The following is a 14,644-nucleotide window of genomic DNA, read 5'->3' as shown; positions in this document are numbered from 1 at the left end:
GGGAGGGAGCGAGCGAGCGAGCCGGGGCCGGAGGGGTGGGGGTGCGGGGCGCCGCCGCCGCCGTGCGCGAGTGCGTGTGTGTGCGCGTGTGCGTGTGTGAGTGCGCGTGTGTGCGTGAGTGAGTGTGTGTGCGTGTGCGCGCGCGGGCGGGTGTGCGCGCGCGCGCCGGCCTGCCGGGGAGCGCGAGAGGCAGCGCGAGGGCGAGGGAGCGAGCGCGAGCGGGGAGCGAGCGAGTTGCGCAGCTGCCGTGCGCGCAGCCCCGCCGCCGCCGCCGCCGCCGCCACCAGCAGCAGCAGCAGCAGCAGCAGCACCTCACTGGCATTTAGCGAGCGGAGCTGCTAGTTGCGCTGGAGAGAGACGCGCAGGGAGGAGGAAGAAGAAGAAGAAGAAGAGGAGGAGGAGGAGGAGGAGGAGGAGGAGGAGGAGGAGGAGGGGAAGAGGAGGAGGAGGAGGAGGAGGAGGAGGAGGAGGGAGAGGGAGGAGAAGAAGAAGAAGAAGAAGAACAAGAAGAAGAAGAAGAAGAAGAAGAAGACGAGGAGGGAGAAGAGGAGGAGGCCACACAGACACCAACTGAAACAAAGTATTTCCAAACCAGCACCCAACTCCACCTTGTGAAGCTCCCCAGCATGGCTTCCGAGGAACTCTACGAGGTAACAGCCCCCGAGCGCCGGCCCTGCCCCCGGCCCCGCCGGCCACCCCACCCCACCCCACCCGCCTTTTTGTTGCTCTCGGGAGAGCCGGCGGTCTTGTCACCCACACTTGCTGCGGCTGCCCCTTCCCGCTGGGCCCAGCGCCTGCGTGTGTCTGTCTGTGTGTCCGTCCGTCCGTCCCCCCGTCCCCCCCCGCCCAGCCTGGCCCCCCGGCCCCCCTCTTCCCTCCCCAGTTTTGCTGGAGGAGGACGGAAATGTGACTGAAAGGAGGAGACGGCAAAGTGTTACCCGTGGCCTGCGCTTCCCCCCCCCCCCCCCCCCCCCCCCACGTTCACACAACACTTTGACTCCAGAAGGAGAAGGGGCGGGGGTGCTGGATGGTGGGGAGCAGCGCTGACAGCCGCGACTTGCTCCGGGAGTGAGCACGCCGAAGTGCGAGCCCGGCGGTGTGCAAAAATGTGTGCAAAGCCGAGTTATTGCATGTGTCCGGGGGGGGGGGGGAGGAAGGCAGAGGGGCTTTCCTCCTGGATCTCTGTCTGTACCAAAGTCCTGTGCTACCATCCTGTGCCTTGTCCATGCAGCGAGCTGCGGTGATGCAAAATATTAAAATTTAAACTCCTCGTCTCTCCGTGCTCTAACGATACGGTTAAGGTTGCGAGGGAAGCCAAAAAGATTCAAAGTTAAGGCTCTGACACGCCATCCTTCACTCGTCGCTCGGGAGGTGGTCAAAGGGTGTGCTGACGGGAGAGGAAGGTTTTGGGGTGAAGAAGGGAATGAGGTGACAGCCTAACTTTGAATTTCCTGTCTTATGTGTGGCAATTTCACATCCTTGCCCTTAATTGAAAAGCATTATGGTTCTCTTGGATTTAACTTCCTTGTTTTTATTTTTACAAGAAGTCATCCCTGGGAGTGAAAAGCCGTTGTTGTTTTGGAGCCGTTCTTGTCTTTTGGGTAAAGAAGTGGCCACCCAAAAGCAAAAATGCTTTTATCTCATAGTTAATATGCATCCGGGCAGTGTTCTATAAAAAAAAAATATTCATATCCAGTGGCTGGAAGGCTGAGGTCAAAGAGCGACAGACAGCCTTCAGGACACTTGACAGAAGATGATGTCTTACTGTACTGTTGGCGCACGTGTATCTCCCATTAATGGAGTTACATCTGTGCTGCTGTGGGTGAACAGACCCGTAGAAGCCAGTGAAAGGTGCCCCAGGTGGGCTTATATTTTAAGCCAGTTGACTGCCGAGCAGAGGTGCTGAACTGATAGACTAGAAGACTGAAGGCCTGTGTTCCCGACAGATAAATCATGGTTAATTGCTTTGGCAAGTTTCCCCATCCTCATAATGTCGCTTAAGCCAATCTTGAAGGGATCATCCCTGGAAGTAGTAGAGAAATTTAGGGACCGCTCTGCATGTGCAGGAATTGCAAAAAACTTGCTTTGACTTTGGAAAAAGTTCTGTCAGGTTTATGGAGTTGGGTCCATAGACTGTGCTGTGGCCAAAACTTGCTCGTTGTGTGTCGATGTGTTTGATCAAAGACAGAGAATGGGATACCGGTTTCTATAGGCATAAAAAATGACCAGGAAAATTCTGTTTGCTGGACATTGGACTGAGGTTAAGGGTGACCACTGCTCGTTACTCTTCTTGGTTGTCTTAGTTGTGTTTGAAATGTTGACTTGTGTGAAAGGCTCAGTAGTCTGTTGAGGCCGTCCTTACCGGGCAGGTGGTGTGTGATGTCTGTTGGGACAAAGCCTTTTTTGCAAAGTGCCTGAAGTGATAAACTATTATTTTTAAAATCAGACATATACTTTAATTCTGTAAGTGCGAAGTTTATTTGAGATGCCAAAATTGTTAATACTTTTGGACTTGGATGTGGTCAAGCTGTCTCTTTTGCAATTTGTTGTTTGTTTTTTTTCTTCCCTAAATTGCTGTTCATTTTCAACAAGTTTTCTCTTGTAATGAAACTTACAGCCATGCCTGAAAAATCATAAAATAATAAATAATTTAAATCTAGTGAATGCTAATTTGGGAAGTACGTAACTGCAAGGTGACCTGAAATGTTGAATATTAGGAATTTAAACCCTTCTGTGAACTGTCCATGTTATGGACAGGGGTTTTACTTCTGCTTCATGAATATTTTCTTTGTAATTCATGCCATACAATATTCTTTGAATCTGGTGATTGAAATCCAGTGCCATTTGTTATACCTCCATTTTTTCTTCTTAATCTTGACCTTTTGTCTTGACTGAAAAAGTGTATACTCTGTTTGTGACTGTTAGACTACGTATGAATGCCAGCTGCTCCTGCTGATATGTGTCATGGTTCTTCCAAAGTACAAATGAGAAATTCTCTTATAAACAGTAAAAATGAAGGTAAGTTCCTTTTTTTTTTTTTTTTAAAGGAAAAACATCTGTATGGATTCACTTGTTTGTGGGATGATTTTTATTTTTTTATTTTTACTCTGGATATCATCTCTGGAGAGAGGGAGCTGAACTCTAGGCAAGTGTAAATCAAAGATCGAAACCTTGAAATACACTAACGGGCTGGAAGGATGACTTTATTGGGCTGGCTGTATACCCTGTATGTCATTTGCTTTCGAGCGTTTTAGAGGTTGTGGTAATGATTACCTGCTTTTTTTGAGTGGGGAGCAGATCTGAAGAAAATGCGGAACTTTTATTGAAAAACACTGGAGAGACTCTCTTTTTCTAGATGGAAAGCGAAACAAGTAGTAATGTTGCCAACGTCTATGGGTGAGGCGAATAACATAGTTTTTCTGTTTGTAAGTTTGATTCTTCAAGTGACAACATGTTAGTGAGGTGGACAGACATGGTGAAACCGGTGAACAAGGCAGGTAAAGGAAAACATAAGAAAAGGTGCTGTCAGGCTTTTTTACCCCCAGATTTGTTTCAAGAGACGTTGATGACTTATGGCATCTTTCTTCGTGGGTGCCAGCCGCTGTCTGCGTTACTGTGGCTTTTGGAAAGTCCTTTCTACAGCTGCTTGGGCAAATAGTAGGGCTGCTTTCTTTACACTGTGACGTTTGCTTTGCTTTACCCATTGAAAGGTTGTGGCTTATTCTCATCATCTTCACTGGAGTAATTAGAAATAGGGTATCCACCTCATTTATAAGGTTCATTTGGAAGCAGACCGTATTTGCTTTCTGTGCAGTAAAATCACTCAACCTCCTCTGGCAGACCCTTGCAGTGATGCCTGGGATTGAAGTCATCCAGAATTGTGGTTGGCATGATATATATATCTGGTGAAGTGGGGAAGTGATCCCATAAAAATATTCCCCAGGACAGCTGTGTGTTAGCCAACAGGTCAGAAGTACCAAATGGTGGTTGGTAGACAAACGCTAAAGCTGTGCTGAGTTTGGAAGAGTCTCTTTCTTATAAAATTTAATAACTTTTTTCTTGTACGAAGTGCGGTGGAAATACATTGAAGTTCTCTGCCTGCTGGAGACTGTCTCCAATCAATCAATCAATCAATCAATCATTTCCATCTTTCCTCTGGGAATTACTGGTACAGCTGATGGTACACATGGCCCACTGGATCCATTTACGTAACTGTAGTTAGGCTTGGGCCATGATTGCTACTCATATCAAAACGTTTTTACTAGGTTTTACCAAGAAGTAAGCAAAACAGTTTGTGTGAACTTGGCAAGTGCACCTGTACATCGGTGTCTTTCCTTTAGTCTGTATTTCACCTTGATGTTGCTTGTAAACCTAGCGTTTAAGGTGACTTGATTGATTTCCATTAAAATATTACAGGTTAATGTATTTCAAGTCCTGTGGTCCACAATTATGCATTTTTGTATGTTTTGTAGAATGGAAAATGTCTTTTTTTTCTTTAACTCTTCTACATATTCATTGTGTTCATCCTGATGTCTAGTATTCTCAAGGTGATACTTCACTTCCAATGATGATTCAGTATTTTTTGCTTTATTTTTAGAACTAAAGCCTTTGACATTAAATTAGACAGATACACTGAAATTACAAACGGAAACTAATTTCAGGAGCACCTGGCTGAAGTTCTGTGGCCTTGCATTAGGCTATACGTCAAGTTTGATCACCTAATAAGTAAGATCCAAAGATACATATTCCATGAAAATTTGAACTTTGTGTATACAGCAGCGGCCACAAGTCAAAAAAAGTGATCCTGCAGGCTGTTCTTCAGCTACTCTGCTAGTTTTGTAAATGATGGAGTATAGAAAACTGAAGGAGAAATGCTGCCATTTGGTTGAAAATTTGATACTGCATGGGAATTACCCACTTAAAACCAAAGTTTGTCTCACAGCCCTAGTAACACTGCAGTGGTCAGATCTTCATCGTGTTTTGTGTGCATTTACTGGAAAGTTTAAACATTTGTTTTGCTTAAGTTAACTGAAAGGGTAAACCCATTATCTACAGCAGGCAGCTTGGAGTTTGCTGGAATTTCTTATGGCCATTTGATGAAAAATTTCTATTAACAACAAATTAGAATTGCCTATTTGGCCAATAGCCATTTCCCGCCCCGCCCCTCCCCCCCCCCCCCCCCCCCCCCCCCCCCTGCCCCGAAATGGGTTGGTTTTATTCAACCTGACTTGCAGGAAGTCCAAAATATCTTGGGATCCATCTTCTGCTGCTTGTTTCTGATGTGCTGGTTCCTAAGGTCTTGGTTAGACCTTAGTGACATTTGTTCATAAAGGAGGTCCCACAGTCATTGAGCTGTAATGCATAAATCTTTCTGATTTTATTTTGATAACAAGTGGTGCAAATGTTATCGCTTGTTTCAGAAGAGGTAAAAGACTAAGACTTGCTTGACCACCCCCAGCTAACTAAACAAGACTAGGAATTTACATCAGACCTGTTGGCATTGCTTCCAGTCCTTAGGAACGGTACATCTGACTTAAAACGAAGTCGAGGATTAGCTGTTTGTCCCCCTTTAGTGACTTTCACTTCTTTAAGCCAGAGCATGAGTGCAAGAGCACTGCAGGAATGGAGCCACCACGTTTAGGGCAAGAAACTCAACTTTTTCCCGTGTCCCTTGCCATGCTGCTTGTCGCCAGCTTGAGTTCTCTCTCATCTCCTGTCCCAGAGCTCTAGATAGAATCGAGGAGGTCTGGTGCCCCATCTGCTGCTGATGCCACTGGGGAAATACCTGAGACTCCAGGGCTTCCTCCAGTGTGCCCTTCCCTCTGCGGTGCCGCTGCGGGCCTGACAAGGCTTTAGTGGCTGCTCCCAGAGTTCAAACACCTGTGGCCAAAGGAATGAAATTCTGTCTGTGGCCTGTGTAGGTTCACAAATGGTTCACGGATAAGGGGATGTTTTAGCAGTTTTTATGCACAAAACTCTTTCGTACATACATGTATATGTCATAGGTATATTAAGAAAATAGATTTTTCTTTTTTTCCTGTGTAACTTGATTTGAATTGCCCATATCCATCGGGCGAAAAAAAGGATCGGAGGGAGAGGAAGTGGGAGAGGGGGAGAGGTGCACCATCCGTGAAGCATGTGAGGCTCTGATAATTCTTACTTTCACAGTTTCTGTCTTTCACAGCAGACTGCAGTTTCATTTCTTGAGTTTTTTTGGCCAAAGATTGGCTGATGTGGTGCCAGTCACATTTAGAGTTACAGGATAATTACTTCCAGCTTACAAGACCGTACTATCGCAGAAGGTTGCTTCCACTATGCTGACGTTCAGTACCTCTTGAATGAGGATAAATTATTGGACACAAAGGACTTAATGAGACATGCCACAGCCCCTTGTTACTCAGGAAGGTTGGCGTAGCTGTAACAGCGTCAGCGATGCCGTGTCCCTCTTTGACTTCTCAGTAGGTGCAGCTTCATTTCTTCCTGACTGCTGCAGCGTGTCTGACCTGTGCCAAAGTGGTAGAAAAACCAACTTACTAACTGTTACGGTTTCATCTCTCTCTGATAAATACTCTGCGCTTGCAAAGACTGTATTTGATACAAAACTTTGACAATCAGAATGACTTCTTAAATATGCGATAACTGGATGTGCAGATCTATTGGATATAACTGATACACAGGCCTATAATGCCACTCTTGCTCTTCTGTAAGGAACTCCAAATCTGGTGTTACTGGGCAATGTATTATTTTTCAGTCCCTGTTGGAAGCATGAGCTCTACAGACCGTATTTGCAAGGTGAAAAGGGATGCACAAGTCTTTCCCTGTTAACTACTTCTGTGCCTTTGGGGTTTTGTATGGCATGTGATAACCTTATTTGTCGATAAATACAGGGTTGATGGGGTTTTTTGTTCATCTTTGAGTAAAACATTAATAATTTTCGTATTAAACATACTGTGTGCTTTCTCGGACAGTATATTGTTAGTCCAGATATCCAAATATCTTAAAAACGAAAGTTCTGTATTTTTCATTATCAAATGTATTCTCCAAAGCTGTGATATTGCTCTAAGAAGAGCTTTTATTTTTCTTATTTTTTTAATGGGCTTTTAATATTTACACACAAGAATTTCATGTTCTTTGAAATAATTTATTTGAATTTCTCTCCATATTACTTAGAAGAAAATAAAATTGGCATGTGACTGGTTCACTACAATATAAAGGCAAGAATATTTACTATTTTCATAAAAATCCTCAGAAGTTTTACATGTGTCCCTTAATGGTGACCTGCAATAGACCTTTTTCAAGGAATCTATGAATGTGTATGAATACATAGAATGACTCTGAATAAAAAATATTTTTAACCATAGATTTGTGTTTTTAAATTATTTTGAAGCCACTTTGCTAGCATAAAATGCAAAATAAAGCAACTATTTACTAAATATCTTTTAACTATATATTTGTTTTATTGAGTAATGAAACCAAGTAACAACTGTAACAGTTTTGTTGTGATTCTTCAGTGAAGCTTCAGGTTTTATAATCACACTGCATAAAATAAATTAGTACAGCTCTGATCAAATCTTCCTTCTTGGCCATGTTATGTCTGATAGTTTGTTTTTCTTTTTTTTTTTGTGGGGAAGGATAAGGTATGTGTCTTAAGTGGCCTAACCACATCTGTAGTTGTGCCTCTCCAACTCTTCTGGCCCCGCAGTTTCTGAAAGTTTCACAGCTTTTAAGTAAATGAAGTTCTAATGTTTAATCTTGTCATAGTAGTATCTGAAAAATCAAAACCCAGGGGTTTTTTGGTGGTTTGTTTTTTTTTTGGGTTTTTTTTTTTTTTTTTTTTTGTATCCTGGATAAACAGGGAAGGTAGGAAGTGTACTTCTTTCTTTCTATTTTTTTTTTTTTAAAGTGACTTTGTCGTTTTCATTTTGCAAAGACATTTAAATACCTCTCTAAGCGTTTCCACTTCCTGTAAAGCACTGGTTTATAGAAATTTGCTTGGTTTAGGGAATAATACAAAAATTGGCTTTAATTTAAAGACACCATGGTTTAAAGCAAGTTATGGGAAGTATGTTGTGATGTATTTATCGCAGAAAATATTAGAGGTACATTTTGTAAATATATATGTAGGAGAACCATTGAGGTACATTCTTAAGAGTGTTGAATATATCTTAACTCCAAAATACTTCCCTGACACTGATGTGTTTGAATGTTGTGTTCAGTGGATATTCAGAAGTCTATGGTTTTTGACGTTTTTTCCAAAAAACAGTTCTTCAGTGAAACATCATCTATGTATTGATAGCATTTCTGTTACCAGTAACAATGTAGATATACGAAGGGTACAAAACGATTCAAAGTAACTTTGGGAAAGTTAGCTGGATTATAGTTTGGCTAGTTGCTACATCAGGCTCCTTTGTTGTGTTTTGATTTCAACACCTGATTTTCCCTGGTTGTATATATATACAAAATATAGCTTGCGCTAGCACAGTATGACTCTTCCATCATATTTTAGTGGCTAGATCACTTACAAGGTTAAACCTAGCAGACCTGGGATTGCGTCTCCAAGAAATAATGAGAATGTAAGACTATACGTACTGACACAAAAAATCATCTAGTTCAGCATCCTGATTCCTGTCACGGGTCCGTAATGTCTTACTGTAGAGGGGAAAAAATGGGAAACATGGCACAGCGATAATCACTGGGAGCTTTCGTGGCTGGTCTTGTTGGTACCAAGGCAGATTTCAGCCTTGGTTATAAAATGCCAGCAGCATGACCTGAGATCCCCAGATGTTCAGAGCCCACCCTCATTCCCTGCGCACGTCCGCCGTAGGGTCGTGGCTGCAGGCGTGGTGAAGGTGGGCACATCTGTGGGAAGAGCGATGCGTTCGTGTTTCTGTGGATCCTGGCAGGGCATGGTGTAAGTGGGAGTAACAGTGTGATTGCCAGGTCACTTGCTCTTGTTAGCACAATTGTTCGTCAGGCTAACCTTTCGTTTATCTTCAGACAATGTTTCTAAACACGATTCCAGGGTCTTGTTCAAATGGTAGAGTTTAAGGCATTTGTACAAGTCTTTTCTGAGTCATAACCACTGAATACATTGCTGTTACTGAACACTGTATTAACTTGAACTTTAATTTTCAAGAAGAGGTTGTTAGCATATGTGATCAAACAAAGCAGAAACACCAACTCTGAGTGAGATCTAAAGTCATCAGCAGCGTACGCTCTAGATACCTGCAAAGTCTTCAGTGGAGACTTCATGTGCTTAAGGTCTGTATCCCAAAGTAAGGCCTAGGTAACTGCTTTGTGTGAATAGACTCCTAGTCTAGAAAATATGTATAGAGAAATATGGCCACAGAATGAAACAAATTGTAATAGCACTTGTAATAATAATTCTAGGAATTAATCTCATTATTTGAAATTAGTACTATTTTGTAAGTGTAAGTATAAACCATAGTAGACTGTGCTAGAGTATAATCTTTCTAAAACTAGGAAGACTGATGGAAAATTCTTCCTTAAATTCTCTAGGTTTTTTATCTTTTTTTTTTTTTTCTTTTTTCTCTGTAGGCTTTTTGCAATACAGTAACTCTATACCATAACTCTTAGTTGGGCCCTCATGTTTTCAAGGCTGGTACGTTTCTTCTCACTTGTTTGGGTCACAGATAAGGACTAAACTTGATCTTTGATTAACAGTGCTTTCTAAGAACAAAGAAACAGAAAGAAAGTAAAAGCAATTATGTTTACATCAGACTGAGAATCTTGAGCTTTTGTTCTTAGTGTACTTTTCTGTGGAATTAGATCATAAATATAGTTATTCTAAACAGATAGGTTCAAAGCAACTTGACAGTCAGTTGAGTGAGCATTTCCAAGTAAACAATTTCTAATGCTTCCTGAAAGTGACACTGTAGAGCTTCTTTCCTGGAAGACCGAGGCATCTGTAGGAGCAGCTCACCACTGTCCATTGCAGCTGAAGGAATAACTAGATGTCCAAACATTCCCAAGGGCAACGGAAATTTTAAATTAGTGCAGTTTTAGAGGAGTCAATCAATTTTCACTTGTGATATATTAAGGTCAGAAGTTTCACAGTTAATATTTGAACTCTTGGTGCACACCAGTTTGTTCATAGTGTACGTACGTGGCTAGAGAAGGTTAAAGCCCTGCTTGCAAATGGTTTTAAAATTTGTTCTTTCCTTTGTCTGGTTCGTATGCTTAGCCCTACATACTTTGTGTTTGGATTTGATTGTACAAAAGGGTATGTGTTTAGTGGGAGAATAAGGGACACTTGATCTCTATTTCATTTTAACTTGGAAAAAACATCCATAAGGCAGTGTAATACAGAAGTCTAGGACGAGTTTATTATTATGTGACTTTTGAGACGCATGACTTCCAGCCAATTAACTTTGGAAAAAGCTGTATTTTTACCCAAGTCATCAAGGAATGATGACCAATAACAACACAGAATTTTTTCCCAGATGCTGATGGCAAATAAGGTTTCAAAGATCCATCAGTGTTTCAGATTCTATTTCACTCATGTTAGAGGCATCTCTCTTGTATCAGGGCAGCTCCTTAACTGATTTGTTTTATCTCTCTCCCACATTGTGTTCATCAGATCTCCCGAGATTTGTGCTTATTTATTTAAATTGCCAAGAATAAAATATTAGGTTCTGAATGAGAAGATGGAAATTACTGTAAGCATGCTTCTTTGAGATATAACATTGTAGAAGTGTTAAAACATGGAAGCCAGTGCATCAAGCAGTTGTTGATTTGACAGCTTATGTCTGTGACTGCAGAAACCCAATATATGAGGGATTACTACCTCACAAATCTTTAAAACCACACAAAGATGGGATCTCACTCATTTTTTCATCAGCAGGATACACGTGTCATATTGTATGCAGACTGTGCCATGATTCTCTACATTCTTATCAGTAAAGATTTAATAGCAGGGTTGTTTGTCTTGTATTGGATTTTTTTAAAAAAATCTTTATTGAGGTAAATCATTAGAACTTATTATCTTTAAAACCAATTCTTTACAAGTATCGATTTCAAATTTAAGTTCAGTTTTGCCCTGAAACTGGTGCAAGGCAGAACAAGCGTATTAAATAAGATGGTGTTTTGGAGGTTACCTGTGCTGTCATTAGTGGCAAAACATGGATTTAGTGAGGAGATAGAATGAGCAGTAGGATGTCATATGGTTTCTGTCTCCATGAACATTAGGTCTTGATCCACCCATAGTGACAAATGAAACTTTACTGCTATTCATTTATATCTATTCCTATGTTATTTTCCTCCATTTATCCACACAAAATTGTTTGTTGTGCTCTAGTTCTTCATACTTTTGGATACTCATGCAAAGCAATGAATGATGGGCAGCTGCCAGTTAAGTTGAAGCTAAAATAGTGTGAGATTATTTTACTTTTTTTTAGTGCAAGTGAAGTTCTTAGTTAATCATTCTTTACTGGTATCAGTCTGCAAAATGGGAAGTTCCTGTCTATTGATGAGTGTTATTTGAACATACTCAAAATTAATTGAGTTATTCAATGTTAAAGTCCTTACTCAAGTAATGACAACCTAGTTTATTCTAAAGAGTTTAATCCTCTGCACTTGAACATATATATCTCTAATCAAAGCTATTAAATTTAGCAAAAGTGATGCCTTGCATGCACACAAAATAATGATATTTTTACATTGTTATTGTCAAGTAAAAATAATGTGCTTTGGCTTTTTTGCTTGTTCATGATGGACGTTTTCATAAATAATGGGAATTAATAAGTCATTATTCTAACATACATATATATATATGGTTTTATTCTTTCCATTAGTAAAATAAGGCTTTATTTGGGGCTCTTTTTAATTTTTCTTCTGCACACTTGTTTATATTAATGAAGCTCGAACGAAGATGTGAATAAAAGTGATTAATTTGGGGGATTTTAGATCTTTATATGCTAAATAAAGTCTTGATGTATACTGAGACATAGTAAATTATGAGAAGGGGAAGAAGAAAGTAGTGATTGGACCATGGAACCATGTGATAATTTTTTGTTCTGCTTTTCACGAAATGAATGCTCCCATTTCATTCATCACTTTTGTCAAATCTTTGAGCTCTGCCTTCCCAGTGCCTTCCCAATACCTGTGTCCTGTTTTCAGTCAAATCACCAGAAAAAATCTTTTTCCATCTGACTTGTTCAGAAAAGGGCACTTTTGGTGTGGAATAAGTTGTCTATTGATTGTAAAGTAAGGACGATTTTTATTTTTCTGAGTGAGAAACTGAGACTTTGTTATGTACTGGAAGAAAGGTATACCCTGCTAGAACTGCCTCATCTTTTGTAGAAAGATGGGTAGGCAGGGGTTGTGGAAAAATGGTGGATCTCATCGTTAAGACACCTGAATGCTGTCTTGGAAAATGTAATTCTCCCTTTCGTCTGTCATAGTTAGTCTAGCACTGAGCATTTCACTCAGACTGAATATTTCAGAGATGATTGCTAATCATTTGCCATCTTCCTGACAAAGTTTGAATCCCTGAGCCAAAGCACAAGCAGAGTAAAGCCTTTCTTCCCTCTCCCCTCCCCCCAACCCCCCAAGTAACTATTGTCGGAACATCTTATAATAAAGTAGAGCAGGCTGATGGGGTCTTACAGAGAGAAGCTATGCTACAAGTACAAGCCACAGACAAGCCTGTCTCCCTTTTGTGCTGGGTTTGGGTTGGGTGGGTTTGGGTTTGGTGGGGCTAACTGCAGAGAGGTATTTAACTAGCATGCAGTGTTATCTTTGATATCCTCTGTAATCAGTGATGGGAGTCATCCAGAAGGCCACTTAGACCATCTGGGCAAAATTCCTCTAGAAGGTCATCAGACTTCATTCCCTGTCTCTACATAGAGGTATAGAAAGGCTAGTTGGGTTAATTTAGTCAGTTAAGTTAAATATACTTAGTGTGACCTCCTAAGCACTGAGTTTGGGGTGGTTTTTTTTCTCCTTTTTCTCGTGTCTTCTGAACCTGATGTAGGATAATGCCCAACTTTTCATTCATTACAGGCCTTCCCTTGGGACTGTAAACTGTGTTAGTAGGTGAATGTTGTTAAGGGATTTTGCTGTTGCAGTATAAAGTGTTTAGACAGAGCACTCCGCTACTGTGGTGTAAATTAAGGTTTGCTATCTGAGTGACAGTAACTGATCAAGTTATGTTTTTAAAACATAATTGTCGTATTTTTCTTCATTTTACATTAAATCTCAGAGGGTGTTTGTGTGGTGTTGAGCCATAACAGCATCTTGGCCATTTATTGAGTGGATTGGAAAATTGTACCAAACAAAAAACCGTGGCTCCAAAAATGTTTATTTGTCTGAATCAGATCCTCAGTCTGCTTCAGTGCATGGCCATATGCATATTTGCCAGGATGATGAAGCAGGTGTTGGAAGGTCACTGGAGCTGTTGAGCCACCAAGTGATGTCCACAGAGCAGCCTCAGTGAGTGAGCCCTGAGGCTGGGGAAGAAATTTCTGTATCGTGAGAGCATTTGTGTCAATTTTCGTCTCTTTCCCTTAATGTTTCTTTGGGTGGCGTGATGTTTAAAAGTTAGTTTTGAAATATACTAAATCTAAATATTAAGGAAGGAGACTGTCTATTCCTTTTCCACTTTCAACTGCAAGTCTGTGGGCTCTGTTCTCTACACCTTAAGCGAATTTAAGTGCTGTGGGCTTAACCACCACTGCCTCCTCCAGCAAGCCATTTTGGTCTTCCCCCTTCCTTCGTACCCACACTGATCTGTGTCGCAGGGTCAGGTGAATGCCATTTGAGGAAGCCTGTCTAGCTGAAGGCTGTCCACTGCTTTCGTAGAAATCGTTTTCTGGCAGTTTTCTGACTGACTCAAGTTGACATCGGAGAGGTGCCACTTCAAGTAAAGGAGCATGAATATATGGCATGGTTGAAGGGAGACGTGAGAACAAACTGGGTAGATGTGGGAGGATGGTTGCAGCAATGACTTGGCTGTTGAATAAACAAAAAACCAAAATAAAATTAAAAAAAAAAAGAATCCACCAAACTGCATGTTTACTTTTCAGCTGGATCAACTCACTGAATTGACTTGCAGTGTGGCTGCACAGCTTCTTGCCCTTGGCTCGTGCTGACCCACAGAGCCCGTGTCCCTGGACTGCGCCTTGAGGTCATGCAGCACCATGCAGGGACCCAGTGAGGAGCAGTGCCCCCGAGAAAGGGGCTGCGCTGAGTCATGGGGTGATCACGTTCAGAGTGGAAGACACTGTGCTGTATAGTTTTAGTGGCTGATTATGCTTCCATTTTCATGTGACAGTGGAAAACTCGTGCTTGCAACAATTCGGGATTCCAGGTACTTCTCAGTGCTGCATAACTGCTACTTATTACCAATGCGCTGAATTCTACTTTAAGCACAGAAGTTACAAAGCTTGCTGAAACGTTTTGATACTTTTAGTGTGCCACACAAGTAATGAATGTTCTGCAACCCTGTAAGGTTGTCTTTTTCCTGTCCACCTTGATTATATTGTAGTTAAGCTCTGATGCTGTTGTGCAAACCCAGTCTGAAGATGAGGGTAACATACAACCGTAGTTAAAAGTATCATTCATTTCCAAGGATTCTGGTTTTTCGCCGAGTGGGCAGTGGGCAGGGAGTGGGATGAGATGGGAT

The 14,644-nt window shown here is 41.5% G+C and overlaps 1 protein-coding gene across 3 annotated transcripts in view; it reads left to right on the top strand.

Moving 5' to 3' along the window:
* The first annotated feature begins 430 nt into the window (after positions 1-430).
* The window catches only part of CDYL (chromodomain Y like), a 107,447-nt gene continuing 93,233 nt past the window's right edge, over positions 431-14,644 (top strand). The window contains exon 1 of one of the 3 annotated variants that reach the window (XM_075084119.1): positions 431-650. Coding sequence is in view for 1 of the 3 variants with exons in the window: in XM_075084117.1 (XP_074940218.1) it covers positions 627-650 (24 nt within the window). In the remaining 2 variants the exon portion in view is untranslated. The remainder of the gene's footprint in view (positions 651-14,644) is intronic. The other 2 variants (XM_075084118.1, XM_075084117.1) reach the window with 2 other exon arrangements.

The sequence above is a fragment of the Phalacrocorax aristotelis genome, chromosome 2, assembly GCF_949628215.1.
Source record: "Phalacrocorax aristotelis chromosome 2, bGulAri2.1, whole genome shotgun sequence".
Taxonomy (NCBI): domain Eukaryota; kingdom Metazoa; phylum Chordata; class Aves; order Suliformes; family Phalacrocoracidae; genus Phalacrocorax; species Phalacrocorax aristotelis.
This window is presented reverse-complemented; position numbering and strand designations above follow the sequence as displayed.